At 42.4% G+C, this 17,500-nt stretch overlaps 1 protein-coding gene across 3 annotated transcripts in view; it reads right to left on the bottom strand.

Annotated features, from left to right (window-relative positions):
- TM7SF3 (transmembrane 7 superfamily member 3) overlaps nucleotides 1–17,198 on the bottom strand; it is a 30,654-nt gene extending 13,456 nt beyond the window's left edge. The window contains exons 1-5 of one of the 3 annotated variants that reach the window (XM_030540780.1): nucleotides 16,772–16,860; nucleotides 14,969–15,114; nucleotides 2,623–2,777; nucleotides 1,232–1,382; nucleotides 404–524 (exon numbers count right to left, since the gene is read on the bottom strand). In XM_030540780.1, coding sequence (XP_030396640.1) covers nucleotides 404–524; nucleotides 1,232–1,382; nucleotides 2,623–2,777; nucleotides 14,969–15,005 — 464 coding nt within the window. In that variant the 5' untranslated portion in view covers nucleotides 15,006–15,114; nucleotides 16,772–16,860. Of the gene's footprint in view, nucleotides 1–403; nucleotides 525–1,231; nucleotides 1,383–1,484; nucleotides 1,569–2,622; nucleotides 2,778–14,968; nucleotides 15,115–16,771 lie in introns of those variants that run through there. The other 2 variants (XM_030540771.1, XM_030540787.1) reach the window with 2 other exon arrangements.
- Nucleotides 17,199–17,500: the final 302 nt, after the last annotated feature.

Genomic DNA, 17,500 nt, shown 5'->3' with positions numbered 1-17,500 from the left:
GCCATAGTTGCCCAGCCCAGTAATAGAATGAAGAAAAACAAAAAAAACAGTAGTACAGAATGGTTTCCAGAACAGAACAGACATTTTCCCATGAAGAATCATTAGTCCCAATAACTGTGTATTCTTCACCAGGGAAAAACATCAGAAGTTTTAGCTAGTATAGTTTCTTTCACAAATCTATGGATAGTCTCTTCACCCCATTTCCTCTCTCCCTCACAAAATTAACCTATTTTGAGGATCAGCTACGCATCTCCCCTCATTTGCTGTCTAGTCCTTTTGCTATACACAAAATTCTCTCTTGCTAAGAGAAACCACCTTTCCAGCAGGATAATATTGTTTATTAAGCATTTCCAGCTCTGCACAAATGCAATACAAGGAAAGCTATTTGTTAAGTTACACACACCTGGCATATCCCAAGTTTGCAGGGGCAAACTTGATGCGTGTGTCAATTAAATTATACTCTAAATAAATATTGGGATCAACTTCCAAGTTAAATTCCAGATTGCAGCCTCCAGGGATAGGATCTAAAAACACAAACAAGACAGTTAGATGTAGCAAGTCTTCTTCTCCCTCATGCAGAATTCTCAGCAGTGCAACGGAATGAAGCTACAGTTTGCTTTCGTTGTATTTATTATTAGGGCCTCATTTGGTATGTACCAACAGGCATAGTCCGTTCTCCAAAGATCTTGAAATCTAGGGTCCTGATCCTACAGGTATATACATGCGAGTAAGTCACATGGACTTACCTTAACTGATTACTCTCGTTGTGGTTGGTATGGCAACACCCATTTTTTCCGTGTTCTCTGTGTGTATATATCTTCCTATTGTATTTTCCACTCCATGCATCCGATGAAATGCGTTTTAGCCCACAAAAGCTTATGCTCAAATAAATTTGTTAGTCTCTAAGGTGCCACAAGTACTCCTGTTCTTTTTGGACTTCAGTGAAACTCTGACTAGTCTTAAACATGGGAATAAATGTTTGCAGGACTGAGCAAAGCCTCTACACCCAGCTCCAAGATAACAATTGCTTTAAATGTTAGATCTTAACATTATCAATCAGTTGATTAATGCTGAACCCAGATTTGGTATCCACTCTCCATTAAGTGTCAGGACTTCTGGTGTGTTTACTGCAAGCTACATATAGTACTGTGCAACCAATATGGCCTTCCAGAGAAAAGATCTGTAGTTTAACTCTTATACCAGAACAGAATGAGAGGGAACGAAAATTTACCTCTCTCAGAATAAGCGAAAGAAACAGCTGTGCTCAACACTTGGCTGGCATCCGGAGACTGCAGGTACCATGTACACACACCCTGCTGAGGCCGAAGGATGGAAACTAACCCTGTGTCTACTCCAGTTCCTGAGCTATTTGCAGAGGGATTCTGAAAACAAACAGATAAAACCCAAGCATACCTTCAGCACATCACTAGGTTTTTGCAGAGTGACAGACACACAGAGAGCTCCTTCCTGAAGGCACACATTACCTGGGGCATGCATCCCATTGCCAGCTATTAGATCATTGCATACTCCAGACAAGTCAGCCAGCCACAGGCTTTTTTATTTTATTCCTTTAAGAGACAATATTGTTTAGTTTGGGCTCAAAATATGACACTGGAGTGATTAGTCTGAGGCAATGTTCTCAGACTTCTAAATCCCTGTGTTGCATTTGTGATGGTTTTACATTAAATAATAATTTTAAAAAGCAACAGAATGATCACAGTATTTGTTTTATTTAGGACCTACACAAAAAGCAATGCTTTATGCAGTTACCTCTGCAGCAATAGTTCAGTACTACTGAATATTCCAGAAAACCGAGTGGGTTAAAGCGTTGGGAGAAGAAACTTGCAGAGCCACCACCTCCATCAAGCACAAGTTCCCCAGTTTTGTTCCAAATACCCTGTTAGTGAGTCCTTGCTGAAATGCCCATAAAAGTTTTGCTTAGGAGAATGGGGTTAGTCACAGGAAAGCTAGATTATACTGACGTACGTGTGTGTGTGCGAGAGAGAGATCAAAACAGAGAATGATTTTGAGCTTTCAAGAGCATATCTCCCCCTCATCCCACACACTGAAGTTAACAAAGATAAATCCAGAAGTGGCAATTAGGCGAACAAAACAAAAAAGCCGTACACAAGATTTTAAGAAGGGCTCTATAACATCTACACCTATAAATATGAATGGCAACAGCCAAAGGTTTGTAGCCTAGTGGAGAGCACTGAGTGAGGAACTGGTATACTGATGTCAGTCCCAGATCAAATATGAGATGTTACAGCATGTTTCAAAGGTCATGTGACAGAATCACAATTGCCTCAGAGCAGTTTGCAGCCAACTGCTCATTCATTCAGAATCCCAATATACAAAATGGCTCTATGTTTTTTGCGAGACATAAGCTACAAGGAAGTTGAGTAGACATGAGAAAGATTCTTATTCTAAAGTCTGGGAGCTAGACTAAAACATTAAAAACATATGTATGGTTCATACAGTTTCATTCCCCCTTGCCCCTCCAACATAAAATTTATCCTTACTACACTACAGAGTGATTTTCTTATCTTCCTCTTCTAATGGTGAGTACCATTACTTAATGTGAACACAACAGAGGAATTTGGATTCCAACTTCATACATACCTTATCAAAAGAGATGGTTACATTTTTTTGGTGGGAATGTACTTGAAAAATAACAACAGTCACGTTGCTTGCAATATTCCTTATTACAGCTTCCATTGGGATGGTCTTGTTAAGTAGCACATTTCTGAACTTGTCCAAAGAGAGTTCAAGAAGACCTGTATTACATAAATATCCAACAGTCAAAAAAGTTATGTTGGTATCTTTGAAAAGGAGAGAAGGAAGAAGATAGATGTAATGAGTTTAAAGATTTACAGGGTACAAAATTAATTATCTGGAGACAAAGCAGAATTTGGTACAAAAAATAAACAAAATTAAATTTAAAAAAATAATTAATTAAATTCCCATCAGAACACCACAGACCATAAAAAGATCTGCTTCTACAGAAGAAAGCCATAATGAGAGTTTAAGCCTGGGACCCACGACGAGTGTCCATCAAAGGGGCTGTCCTCACTCAAGCCTTATGTTGTGCAGAACTGAGTTAGCCAACAATGCTGGCCATGCCTGAACTGACTGCAAACAAGGCAAACGGCATTTGGTATGGAATAAATATGATGAGTTGAATTAGCTGACATGATGCTGAATGCCACTTTCCCTGGTCTACTGGCATAACTGACTGGTCAGTGCACTTTAGACATATCAGGTGGAATCCAGAGCCTGTTGAACTCAATGGCAAAACTTCCAGAATTCACCCAGGATTTCCTAGTGAAGACAGGCCCAGCCACTTTAGAGAAGTTTAACATTTTTCCCAGGTGCACGTTGATCTTTCAATTCTGCATTGATGGCACAGTAAGTCTCTAAGTGAGGAGATCTGATAAAAGTTAATTCATTCAAAGATAAGTTTGGGGCCTGAAGCCAGGACAATTTCTCTTAAATAATGCAGTCTTGCTGGAGTGTGATCCTTAAATTGAGAGGTACACCCTCTGCATTAAAGAACCACACTGCGTGACCCCGCATACCAGATAATAAGAATTAACATGTTAACTAGTTATTCAGGTTCTGCAAGAAAGCCTAATTAGTGCCAGTAGCTGAGGGGAGGAAAAAAAAAAATCTACATAAAAGACCTCAGAATCTATTTGTCACTTAGTTAAAGAAGCTAATTTTTTTAAATCAGTTGGTCTTCTGTTTTTGTTTTAATAGCTTCTTTATTGGTTAGGTTAGGTCTCTATCAGCCCTAGTCTACACTACAAGTTTATGCTAGTATAACGACATTGCTCAGGGGTGTGGATTTTCTATACCTCGAGTGACGAAGTTACACTGACCTAACCCCTTGGTGTAGACAGCAGTAGGTCGATAAGAGGGTTTCTCCCGCTGATACAGCTACCGCCTCTTGAGGCATAGGGAGCATCTTCACTAAGCACTACAGCTGCAGTGCTGTAAGTGTAGACAAGCCTTCAGTTTTAAACCAAGAGGCACAATTCTTGCTAAGTTCTCTCTGCTCCCAACCAGTAGTCTAGCTAGCAGAGAACTAACCGGGCATAAAAACATATGTGAGCTACTTCCTCAGCAGAACAACTCTTATCATGGAGTAAATGCTGACACAGATGTTGCCTCTGTTAGATGGACTGGATTTGCTTTGAGGACAGCGCTGCTGATTCCCTTTCCCAATCCCCTCACAGAATATGCAGCGGTCAGGTGTCCTTTTAAACTCTCAAGAGGATACTGTAAAGTTACCCTAAGTGAGGCTATAAGACTTGGGAGGTCTACAGTAGCAGCAACCACAGCCAGACTGGATTATATGCATAGGAATTCAGAACTATCAAAAGAAAAAACTTAATCCTTGCACATTTTTAGAAGGTCTCTTTCTATAAGGCTGTAATATATAACTAAATATTGTTGTATGTAAAGTAAATAAGGTTTTTAAAATGTTTAAGAAGCTTCATTTAAAAATTAAAATAAAATGCAGAGTCCCCCGGACTGGTGGCCAGGACTTGGGCAGTGTGAGTGCCGCTGAAAAAAATCAGCTCGCGTGCTGCCTTTGGCACACATGCCACAGGTTGCCTACCCCTGGCTCTATGCTTTCAGATGGTCCGGTTGATTGCAACAATAGCCCCATTTATGGTTTTAGTTCATACAACACAGGCCTTGCACCAAGCCTGCAAGGAATGCATATTCTTCCCCATCTCAACATTCACTAAGACCTTGTCTACACTAAAGTGTTTTGTTGACAAAACAGTAGATTTGTACACACTACAATGCTCCTCCTACTGATTTAACTCTCCTGCTATGCCAACAAAATAAAGCCACCTTGAGGAGACGTGCAGGGCTTTCTGCAGCAAAAGTTAGATTGATGCAGTGTCAGTGTAGACACTGCACTTGGTGATGTCACCTCCCAAAGGTCATTTATGGCATCTCACAATGTCCATCCTGACCACTCTGGTCAGCAGATCAAGGTACACAGGCATCTGCCCCTCTCCCTTTAAAGGGACAGGAATTTTTGAAATTCTACTTCCTGTTTGCTCAGCATGGAGAGCTCACATTGCCTCTTTCCAGCTGACCGTAGCAGCTCCACACACTGAATGATCTGTCACATAGAGTACACTAGAGTAGTGGGATCTGCTGGCTCTGTACAGAGGGGAGGTTGGACAGTCCCAGCTCCGCTCCAGTCACAACTTCTATATCTACGGGCAGATTTCCGTGGCATGTTGGATAAGGGCTATGAATGGGACATGCATCAGTGCTGTGCGAAGATAAAGAAGCTGAAGGAAGCATATCAGAAGGCAAGAGAGTCAAACTGTCATTGGTGCTGCATTGAAGACCTGCTGCTTCTACAAGGAGCTGGATGCCATCCTCGGCAGTGACCCCATCTTCACCACCAAGGGCCCTATGGATACTTCAGGGGCGTTGGATATAGCGGCCAACAGACTCAACCCCGAGGACGAAGAGGTGGAAGAAGAAATGGAGTTGGAGGATGAGATGGGACAAGCAATAGGGTCATCTGGTAGAATGTCATGCCAGGAACGCTTCTTAACCCCAGAGGATTCGAGCCAGTCCCAGCACTCTAGCTGTGGCACACTTGATGCAGGAGATGGGAGTTCTGGTAAGTGCTCACTCTGAGTTGATACTGCTCAGTTACATGAGGCAGAGCTATCTTTTATTTTGTTATATGCTGGAAGTAAGTTAAGGGATAGAAATGTACAAAACTAGCTGTGTTTGTGTCTGCTTCACATTCCCTTGTGCAGCTATGCAGTGGAGACCCTGTGGAACACACTGAGATTTCATGGGAATCCTTCAGAGAGATCTCTAGGGAACTTTCCTGGAGGTATTTGCCAATCCTCTGCTTGGCAGAACTGCTTTGTTCCTTCCCCCATTGTAGATAACTTTTCCACACTAATCAGTAATCACATAGGGACCAGGTCTGAAGCCGCACATATGCAGATGCAACCTTGCTTACCTTCAGGAGTGAGATATCGGCTTCAATTACCCCCGCCTGTGCAAAATGGTGGCAGAATTTACAATATTTTCCGTAGTCGCTTGCAGTGATCTCTTTAAAAAGTCACCTAGACCTTTTGCCCCATCTTGACACTCCCCACCCCACCCAGGCCAAACTCACCACATTTAGGGTGTTCGCTGAGCTGTGTGCTTGCCAAGGGACAGTGAGAAAGGTGTATTTTACTATTATGATTCAATGCTGTAAGTGCTCTAACAATCATGCCTCTGTTTATTGTTTCTTGCGCTTCTGCAGATGTGGCCTTCAGGGCAACCCCCTATACACCAGCAGAGTGCCTCTGCCAGATAAGGAAGCGACCCAGGAGAAGCAAGGAGGACAAGTTTTGGGAGGTGCTCCAATCCTCTAATGCCACAGATCAAGAACACAGGTTGGGGAGACAATTAATGAATGATTTTAAATAGATAGCCAGGACAGGAAGCTGGGCCAGGAGGGAATTTTAGTGGGCCAGGAACAGATGATACCAACAGGAACAGATGATGGAGGACCAAACAGAGATGCTGAAGTCCCTAACTGAGCTGCAGACAGAACACCTGTGCGCTCACCCACCTTACTCCGCGGCCCATACAGAACCGCTTGCCATGTCCTCCCCAAACTCCTCCCATACATTCCTTGCATCTTCCTGGTCCATCACAGTACCCCGTTCACTCTACCACTTCCAAACTGAAAACTGGATTTACACACAGCTACAAGAGCCTCCATCACAAGAGTGTTCCTCTCAGTGGTAGGTCCCTTTCAACAAAGCATTTTCTGTGCATTGTTTATTGCTGTTTAATAAAAAAAAAAATTCAAAGAAACTTTGTTTTGTCTTCTACACACAGTGGTTGCTGCTGGAATTAATACACTGGCACATTTGCAGACTACAAGTCACAGCTAGGAAGCAACCCCCCATGGTGGACTTCCCGACTCCAAACTGATTCACAACTAAACAGTAGCAGTCTGGAGTTGTCAGCTTTCATATAGCAATCGCCATGCACTTCTCCACCAAGAGGGCAGCTCTCATTTTAGTGTCCTTGTGCCACAGAGCTAGGGTGTGTTCTGCACACCTTTCCAGGAGGGTGTCTTTGCAGATTCAAGAGTTCTGCAGCCACTGTTCATCATCCCAGGTGTGAATAAAGATGCGATCCCCCCCACTGTGTGCAGCTGCTCTGTGAATGCCAACAGTAATCTGGTATTGTTTCTTTCCATGGCACACAGCAGGGCAGGCATGACAGATTCTTGTTCAGATTTGAAGCTCATGAGATACTGCATGATCAGCTGTACTGTCCTTTATAATACTGACCACAACAGTAGAGAGCAATGCCGGATCCATGCTTTCAAGTGGAGATGACAGGCACACAGTAACCAGGGACTGTTGAAAAATGGCAAGAAATGTAGTCGGAAGCCCATGGAATGATGGGACAGAAAAAACTGCATCATGAGATGTTGAACCTGCACCTATGATGCACTGTGATCCACTTCGCCTTCCCACATCTCCCAGCTACAGAAGATGCAGAGTAGCACAGACTGTTATCCACAGTGCACTGCTCTCACTGTTGATGCTAGAGCAGAAACTGAACAGGCTCTGCTGACAAAAGGAATGTTGTGTGAACATGCACAAGCAACGTAACTAGAGCAGTTTATGATCGTCAGCGTAACTTGTGTCAACTTATCTCTATAGTGGAGACATAGCCTAAAGCAGGGGTTCTCAAACTGGGGGCTGGGACCCCTCAGGGAGTAGTGAGATTATTATGTGGGGGTCACGAGCTGTCAGCCTCCACCTCAAACTCCACTTTGCCTCCAGCATTTATAATGGTGTTAAATATATAAAAAAGTATTTTTAATTTATAAGGGAGGAGGGGGTCACACTCAGAGGCTTGCTATGTGAAAGGGGTCACCAGTACAAAAGTTTGAGAATCACTGGCGGCCTAAGGAATTGCAACTTTAAAAAACTACCATTTACCATAGTTAACAGGTAGCAACAAAACCCACAGTGCTTAAAGTAACTGCTCAATATGCTGACTGCTCAAAACTGCTTACTACTTCATAATGTCTACTCAGCTGTTTTTCACACCAGCAGAACATTAATCAGTGGGACCATGTGAGGATTCTTTCCTGGAAGGGATTAGACTGGTTTAACTACTCTCTGGTGTGGATTTTTCACAGTCCTTGAGAAGTAGCTATGCTGATGTAACTTTTCAGTATAGACCAGCCCTTATTCTGGAAACAAGAGTGCTTTTATCAGTTTAGTTTAATCCACAATAAGAGTGTACACACTTGGGAGTTATTTCAGAATAACCTATGTGTAGACAAGCCCTTATATACAGTTAGTGTTTGTTAAATGATTTTGCCAGTCTTATTCTGTGGCCTCGAGCTGGCTCATCCAGAAAAAATAAGGTCAACACACAAACAGCAGTTCTTTTAGAGTCAGTTTCAAACATATTTGGTGGAGAGGTCTGAAGTCCAGTTCTAATTATTGTTCATGGGCCATAATTACAGATTTACTACTCCATATCTCCTTCAGTCCATAGGGATAATTCCCATTTATGTCAACAAGAAGTTTATACAAAAAGCAAGGGCAGAGTTATAACTCAAAACTTAGCTTTTGTTTTGTAGTACCTTGATGCTGCATTCAGCATCATTCGCTGGGAAATAAGCTAACTTTTAGGATCCCTGTTATTTCTTTTTTTTGTCATCAGTTTCTTTTCTTTGAATGTCTCCCTTCCATAGTTTCTTCCATGCAACAACTTCCAGTCCCTTCCACCTTATCAGCAATGAAACAGTCAGTTTTCAATCATTATTTCAGGTGGTCTGCAAATTCAAGAAGACAACACAGCCACAGCTACCCTCTGTTCGCATTCTGATAGTTACCTTCCTGAGTGCTAAAAGATTTCATATTAAGAAGTTTCTACAGATTCTGCAGAACTAATATGCCATGCAAGCCACACAAACGCCACTTGATAGACTTAACATGCCTTCTTTTGAGTCATCTGTCACATATTAGGTTTCCCCTCAGTGCAGTCTCTGAGCATATCATTTCAGAAATTTAGATTTAAGAAAGATCATTTATAAACAATTTCACAATTAAAGCAGTAGCCTGATTAATGAAAGCGAACTTATTTCTTACTCCAAAAGGAAAAGAAAATGGATTCTTGGTGTTTGGCTTTTAACACCACCACCACCATCACGAAAAGCTGCCTTCTAGAATCGAGCGGTTTCAACAGCTACAATCAAAGAGGAATTTTTCACAGGCACTAAATTCACACACAAGAGAATTTTCCATAACCTTTTTAACTCTTGTTCAGCCACAGTACAGACACCATATGGCTAGTGAAAGGCTTTCCCCACTGCCTCAGCCCCAAACTACAGAAACAAGCAGTGCTTAATTTATGCCAGAGCTTGCCAGTGCTGAGCCCCGGCACCTCTAGGCTTGGCAGTTCATAGCCCTGGCATCTCTGGGCTGGCGCATTAGTTATGAATATTAAAAAATGGCTTGAGTCCCAGCACCTTTTTCATTACAAATTAAGCACTGGGAATAAGGGTTCAATTCATCTTATTAAGTAAGCTGAGAGGGCAATTCAGTCTCCATGCCTATGCAAAAAGCCCCAAAAGGTTGTAAACTGAGGCGTTTGTTCTGCAGTGTCCAAGATCTGTCTGTCCATCGAAACCTGATCAACTTGTTTATACGGAGGCCTGTAAACAGCCAAAGCTACCAATAAATGAAATGTATCATTTATTAAGAGTTTAGGAGAGCCAAGATAGAGGTACTAGAGAGGACATCTCCCCCCCTCCCTCCCTCCATTCAGTTATATCAAGTTGGAAGATTCCTTACTCTGAGGTTTACTATTAAAAGTTTCCTCTTAAAAGTCTCTAGTTATTTTGTCATACCAAGCACACATGTGTTCTGCTTGTACAGCATTACTGGTTGCATCAACAAGTGATGAATGGAAAAGAAACAGTCTACTTAGGAGTCCCTCACCATTAAATGTCAGGGTGTATAAAGGCATATAAATACATGTTTAAGCCATGGGCAGTTTAATACACAATTTTTACAAGTTCGGGAAGCTTAGTACTGCTGAAAAGTGTCATACTGACAGCCAGGGGAACAAAGTCCTCCACCCATAGATCACTACATAGCCTGCACCACCACTTGACTGTGTTGCTGCAGCCATCCCTGTATTGAATATAGGTATCACAGTAGCACTAAGGGGGCTCAGCTGAGATTGAGGCCCCTCTGCGCTGGGGAGCTTTCTGTTTAAGTAGGCAAAAGTGGGAGGGAAACAGAGATGTGAAGTTATCTGCCCAAATTCACATAGCAGGTCAGTGGCAGAGCCAGACATAGAATCCAGGTCCTCCAAGACTATACCTTAGTCACTGGACAAAAAAAGTGAGACTAGGAAACCCAAACCTGAATGATCACCTCTAGGGGATATTAGCTTAGTTCAGTCTACAGGTCTAGTCCATTCTTAGCCTCCCTTCTAGAAGGTTAATAAACAGTCAGATAGTGATGACTTGATTGCTACCAAACCAGGCAGGATTTGAACTGGGGACCTAGAGATAACAAGGAATTTTGTTTGCTGGACCTGGAATTAAAAACAAAATATAATCAGAGGCAGCTGCACTTGGCAAATATTACTTACTGTTTGCTTACTGGATATTCATTAACATTAAGATCAGAGCACAATGATTTCAATGTAGAACAGAAAAACTGTAGAACTAAGTAATTAGGTGCATCTCAAAACCCACTGCTTCATCACTTGGTACTGTATCCCATCTTCTCTCTGGAGGATGCTAGTTTTGGCCCTCCTCCTGGACTGAGGAGGCAGGGATTCACCTGCGTCAAGCTCAGTGCAGCATCACGGCCTTTGAAAGTCACCTTTTTGGGGGCCAGGGATCTTGCATTTCTGTAGAGTGCTTAATAACCCTGGGACATAAATGTCCCATTACCACTCTAGTCCAGCAGTCAGTCTGGTCAGGCTTGCTTTAGGGGCCATACAAGTTTTTTTGAATTTTGTATCTCAAGACTATACATTTTAAAAGTCTGCCTGATGATTATCACTGTTGAGCATTTGGAATTATCAACATTTCATCCCCCCCTTGCCACCCCACCCATCAACAAGTGTTCACACATTATTTGGGACATACAAAAAACAAGGCACAAGAGTTGTTAATACATGCATTTCACATATTAATATTTGCAGTATCATTAACATGTATATGACTAATACACGTATATGAGGCAGGAGGGGGGAGGATACAGTATGAACCTCAATTTTCAATTCATATGTTGAACACTTTTTAATGTGAAAAAACATTCAAAATATTTGTTAAAGTTATAGTAATATTTTAACCAAATACTCCAAAGCTCTTTTCCCACACTCGTGCCTGAAGATGTGCTCATTTTCTATAAAATGCTTCAGTTGGTGGTGGTAGGGAGTTGACCTTTGGTGTTGATGTGGTACCTTTACCAATTTTCACTGCACGTTATTTCTCCCATGCTTCTGACATGGTGGCACAGTTTGCCAAAGCCATCAGGCACTGCTGCACGGATGTCAACCAGCTCACAAAATCTTCAACACAGTGCAAAGGCCAAAATAGGATGCTACTGCATTACTGCCCAAGGGTGCAAGGGCAGCTAACAGTCCAGGCACAATGTTCTCGCGTTGCTCTGCAGTAGCAGGAATGTCTATTACAGCTCTCTTGAACTAGAGATTCCATAATCACTTAAGAAATTAGGCCTGTTCAAGGTGATGATGCAAGAGTAAAACAATCATCAGTGTTATCTGATAATTCCCACAGGATTCTCTTTCGCAACCATCACTATTTGTTGTACAAGGAGGTTGTCTGACTCCTCAGGTGGCCATATCTTTCCTATTGATCACCACACCTTCCTCTTTACTTCAGCTGGGGTATGGTCTCTACCTGCAATCACTAGCTTGTGCTCTAATAGTTTCTCTTGGTCAAAATTCTTGTCTTGCCTGAGTTCTGTACAGAAGTTTCTTGTTTCCAGTTACTGTCAAAACAACTTTCTGTGGCAGTAGCTCTGTACTTGCACTCAGCTGATGCACACTGCTTGCTTCTGTAGCTCTGCTAGATCTTGTGACACCCTTTTGATGCCGTCTTTGCACTTTTCAAAGACAAGGGGTACATCACCTACAGCTAGCTTGTGTTCAGTTGCAAACTCAGAAATTGGACACAAAGTCCTTGAATATCACTTGCTGGCCAGCATACCACTGAAAGAAGTGGAATGGTCAGTGATTTTACAGGTGACGTCTTGTTAAGTACGTCTAGTTGACACCTCTATCTGCAGCTGGTTCTTTAGCTTAAACTTAGTCTTGGAAAGTCTCATGTCATCAGAGTCAGAGAACATAGTTCCTGTACCAGTGTCAAACTCGTGGGACAAAATATACTTCATGTCAACCTCTCGTGAACTTGCTTGTACACAAGTGTCAAATGCCTTTGTTGGACAAACCTATACATGCTTTGTTCCTGCCAGTGGCTCTGCTATTCTTGGTATTGTGTTACAGAACCCTGTGGGCCAGCTTTGTTCAAATTCTTGCATTTGGTGAATTTTAATTGTAAGTGTCATCTACACTGATGGATAGCGGTGCCACTCTACCACTGACAATGTTTATTATTTCTTCTGGGTGCTTAGTGGGGTTTAAGGGATCAATACATAGCTCTGGCTTCTTATTAATGCTTTCTCGGTCCCTTGCAACTGCAGCAATCCTTGACTTGATTTCTTCTTTGTGGATCTCTTGTATTTCTGCCTCATGAAGGTGGTTTTGAAGTACATGTCATTGCATATGCCATTCCATATTCCTGGAACATGGTCAGCTGTTCTCACGCACCACGTGTTTGTTTATAATCTGTTCATGTTTATAACTGCCCAATATTTCAGAATTACTTCTCAGGAGTGAGTATGTGAGAATTTAAGTGAGCGTGTTCAGAGAACAATAAATTGGCTAGTGTCTCTGGGACAGGAGGAAGCACACTAGTAAGGTATATTCCTAATACAGACACTAATACGAAGATAACATATGTACCCTTTTAACTAATTTATGTTCCATAACAAAATATTAGTATGAAGTTTATTAAAAAATTGAAATTCAGTGAAAGGGGGTTTCACTGTCACCTCGCTTGTGAATCTGGAGCAGGGTGGAATTAAGTGCTAAGCAGCAACAGGGGGTCATCAGGCAGCTTTTTTTTTTTTTAAAGAATTTAGGGTTTTTCAATTCGGAATCCACAAGAACAAACAAACAAAAAACACTGTATGGACACTAAAACAAAGTATTCACAAAAACTTGTATTTCGCTACCAGACTACTCCCCCAAGCCATTCAATTTTCGCTCATCACATTATTGCCCAATTTTCACCACTAGGGAAAAATCACCTTGAGTTGTTTCCATGTTTGTCTCAATCATTCCATATAAACTTTCTCAATCAAGGAACCACATTGGCAGCGGAACCAAATTAACTCAGCAAACAAAAGGGTAGGGGAAACCCAACCACTCCTCTATAGTCCCTCCTTTTACTCTTAAATGTCACAAGGCACTCTGAGTCTTTAAGATTATCGAGAGGGGCCTTTTATATGGTGGTATTTTATGTGCAGCATAAGGAAGGGTCACTGACAAGCCCCCCAGTACACTACAAATATAGCAGGCCCTGGAAAGGGAGTCAAGTCAGTTAAGTTCCACCTGTGCTAGGTGTCTTAACTGTCTCCCTGAAATGAAAGGACAGCATAGACTACACAAAGCTTTCACTTTGTTACAAAGGCATTGTTACCCTATCTGCACTATAAAAACAACTGTTGTAGTGCTGTGCCATTTGTGACAAGCAAGTACAACTGTTTTCTTCCATTTGAGAAAAAGAAAAAGAATCCCGGTGGAATACGATAGCCTAAGTCTCCTGTACCAACCTGGTGTTGTTCACCCAGAAGTACTACTGTGCAGAATTAGAATTTCAGCAGAGATTACAAGGGGAGTATTAGAAACTAGATTGTCAAACACATCCTGTAATGCATTTGCAAGGACACAGATCGAATCAACCTAACTTCTTTCAGACACCAATATACATTTGAAAGGGTTAATTAGAGAGCTAGCAAAGAAAACCCAGCCACTTCCTCCAAACTCAGAAGATATATTTTTAATACAAAGCACATGAACAACCACTGGATATTCCTAGCCAAGTGGATTATTAATTTATATTTCAAGTTTACTTTAAAAAAAGTGTTTGGTCATAGATGTGTTAAATGTTTTTTTACCTAAAGCTGGTTGAGAGTGTTTCCTACATTTTTTTACCAGCTTTATAAAAATGTAGGTCTGCCTTGCAACCGTAGCCAGGCATCCTCCAAGGGGAAGTGGGTTAGCTCAGTATTTTGCTGTTTCCCCACTTCAGTGTACTGCAGAAACCAACAACACAACCATAAAAAGTGTGAAAAATGACTTATTTCTCTCTCATCTCTTTTAGGTCAGAAAGGAAGCCATTACCAGCATTTTACAAACACAGGAATCCAGTGCACTTCAGCCCAGATTTTCCTAAGTACTCACTAATTTTAGGTGCCCAATTTGAGATATTCAGGGCCTGATTTTCAGAAGCACACCCTCAACTAAGTTCAGCTCAGCATCTCCAAGGGGAGGGAGAAAAGGAGACTCAATGTGTCTCAAGTTGAGTACCAAATTAGCGCACACATAATTTTTTTAAATGTTGGTCTAAAATCTTATTACATATGACAAGAGCTGGAAGTACCCTGTTGCCAAATATTTTCTATGCTTTACTAAATGATATTAAAATTTAAAGCAAAGTTGTAAGAAACAAATCAAAGATCTCCCAAACCATCGGACTGATGTGGTGAAGGCAAGTCAATTTCATAGCCAACAGTACATAAGGGAGAGAGATGTGGCCAGTGTCACACCTGACTACCTTTGATTATCCCTAATCCCATGAACCAGTTATCCATTTTGCAGCTGGGTGAACTGGAGGTGGCCTTTCAGTGTAAGATGGAACATGACTCGAACTCATGAGCTTCAGGACTGTAGTCGAGTGCCTTCGCCATTGTAAGAGACAAGCTAAAAAGGAAATTCAGAGTTAAGGTCAAGTCGCCATGCATGGATTGGTCTACACTACAGACTTATGTCAATATAACAACATTGCACAGCTGAACTAATTTGGATTCAAGAACCAGGCTTTTCAAACAGTTTGCTTCATTACTATTTCTTGGATCATTAACCAAGAGATGACCAACACTTTGCAAGCTTTAAAACACAAAAAACAGGTCTAATAGACAAATCAGTTTCTCTAAACCTCTACTGCCTATTGACTTGACAGGGTGACACACTGATCCAGAAGAGTCCATATGCTTGAATTAACCATGATACCTGTAGAACTAAAACTCATGTATTTGCTTAACACTTTTGCACAACTTAGGGCTTTTGAAAGAGAAATATCAAGTTAAAACACAAACCACACTGTTTACTAGTTGTCAGCAAAATGAGATTAAAATCAATTTCTGCAATTCTTAGAACAGACAGATATAATCAAAAGTTTGGAACCAACCAAAAAACCATTTCTGAATTAAGGAAGTTTCAAGTCCAGTGTATCCAGACTCTCATTCAGTTTACGAACCAGGGACAAGAAGGATAATTAGGGCAATGCCAATACAGCCTCAAACTATAGTGCTGTGAATAATACATCTATAATCTTTTCATACTGAAAATTTTGTTACAATTAGAACTTCAAAAGATTTCAGAGATATCTTTGTATAAAACAGATTGCGTCCATCAGGTGGACCTTTATTTTCCACATCTATTATTCAAACACACACATTGTCCAACCTTCACTGTGCATCACAATCCAACAGTTTGAAGGAAACTGCCCATATTTCAAAGAGGGCATACAAGTAGTTGTTCAATTTCTTGTTTTAACCAATTTTTGGACTGCTCTGTTTTACCATTCAATGAAATCAAGCCCTCCAGAAGGACAGTACAGTTGCTTACAGGCTAGCCATAGTGCTATTACTATTCTCTCCTCGATAATGAAATGCTTGTTCACAGCAGGAAAAAAGCCTCACTGTTGCCAAAACATATGACTGAGTCCTGACCCAGGAAACATATGACATGCTCCTTTAAAGCCTATAGTGCTCATGATCACTTTGCTGCTTATGCAAAGCACCTGATTTTGGTAACCAACCCAACTCATGCCAGTTCCCCACTGTGCAGAATGCATCCTGGTGTGCAAAGTACTTTGACAGCTATTCAAATGTTATTTGCAAATAAATAAAGATCCCAAGAAAGAACACGACTACCCCAGGACAGAGAAATTATTAGGAATCCTGACAAACTATTCTAAGCCACCCTTTATTTTCAGCTCATTGAAGCCTCTAGCAGCTGTGATCCAGGATCATCTTTGCAGCTTGAAGGAGATTATCCCTGACTCTTAACTATCTTTGTGGAGCAAACAATCTCGAGGTGTCCACCGGCTTATGAAAGTATCTTTCGCAAACACAGTTCAAAAATATTCAAGAAGGACAAATAAGCAGCGATCTGTTTTTAAAACACACGCATGCTTGTTTTGACCGTGCAGATGTGAAAGAGGAGCCAACTTTCTATTTCAAGCCACGGGGGGCCTCTGCCGTGTGTATGTGTGTGGGGTGGGGGGGCGGTTATTCTGATAGTGCCGGCCAGAGGGGATCCTTTCTCCCCTAGCCCACCCGGGTTAATATCTTACCCGCGCTGGAGCTGACCAAGGCTTCACGCCTGCAAACGAGCCCCAAGACCAGCAAGGCGCTGGGGAAGAAGCGCAGGAGCCACATTGCAAGCCCGAGGTGGGGAGGGGGAAGGACTCCCCGAGACGGCGGCTCGCGAGACGCTAACTCCGCGGCGCAGGCAGGCAGCAGGCACTGCCCCTCATCGCAGCCCGGCAGCCAGCCCCATGCGCCCTAACGCCAACCCGAGCCGGCCTCGCCTCCGCTCGGCCCCATTTCTAACCGGCAGGCTCAGCCCAGGCCCCCACTTCCGGCAATCAGCCCCGTGCTCCGCTTCGCGTCCGCGGCGAGCGCCTCTCGCTCTCGCTGGTTCCTCGCAGAACAGCAGCGGGGGCTGGAGATGCCAAGTGCCCAGGGAAGTGCGGGCGCCGCGGAGCTAAGCAGGGGCTAGTTCTGCTTAACAGTGCACGCGAGGGGCCTCCGGAGTGGCTGGCACTAGTTGCGCAAGGGACAAAAACTAATCGTCCAATACTAACGGAGGAAGGGCTCCCGTTTTGTATTGTTTGTGCGTCTCCTTGTCAGTGGTTTTCAAGTCTCAGCACTAGGGTTTGTGTCAAGGTAAATATTAGCATTAGGGAATGTCTGACTGTCAGAGATGTTATTGGTTCTTGCAGAAGTCTCCTGGACTATGACCACAGACCCGGAGACTGGGTAGATCCCATGATGCTTGCTCAGCGCATGGGGCTCTCCAC

This window comes from Gopherus evgoodei, chromosome 1 (assembly GCF_007399415.2).
Source record: "Gopherus evgoodei ecotype Sinaloan lineage chromosome 1, rGopEvg1_v1.p, whole genome shotgun sequence".
NCBI lineage: Eukaryota > Metazoa > Chordata > Testudines > Testudinidae > Gopherus > Gopherus evgoodei.
The sequence above is the reverse complement of the archived record's forward strand: the minus strand, read 5'-3'. Positions and strand labels throughout refer to the sequence as shown.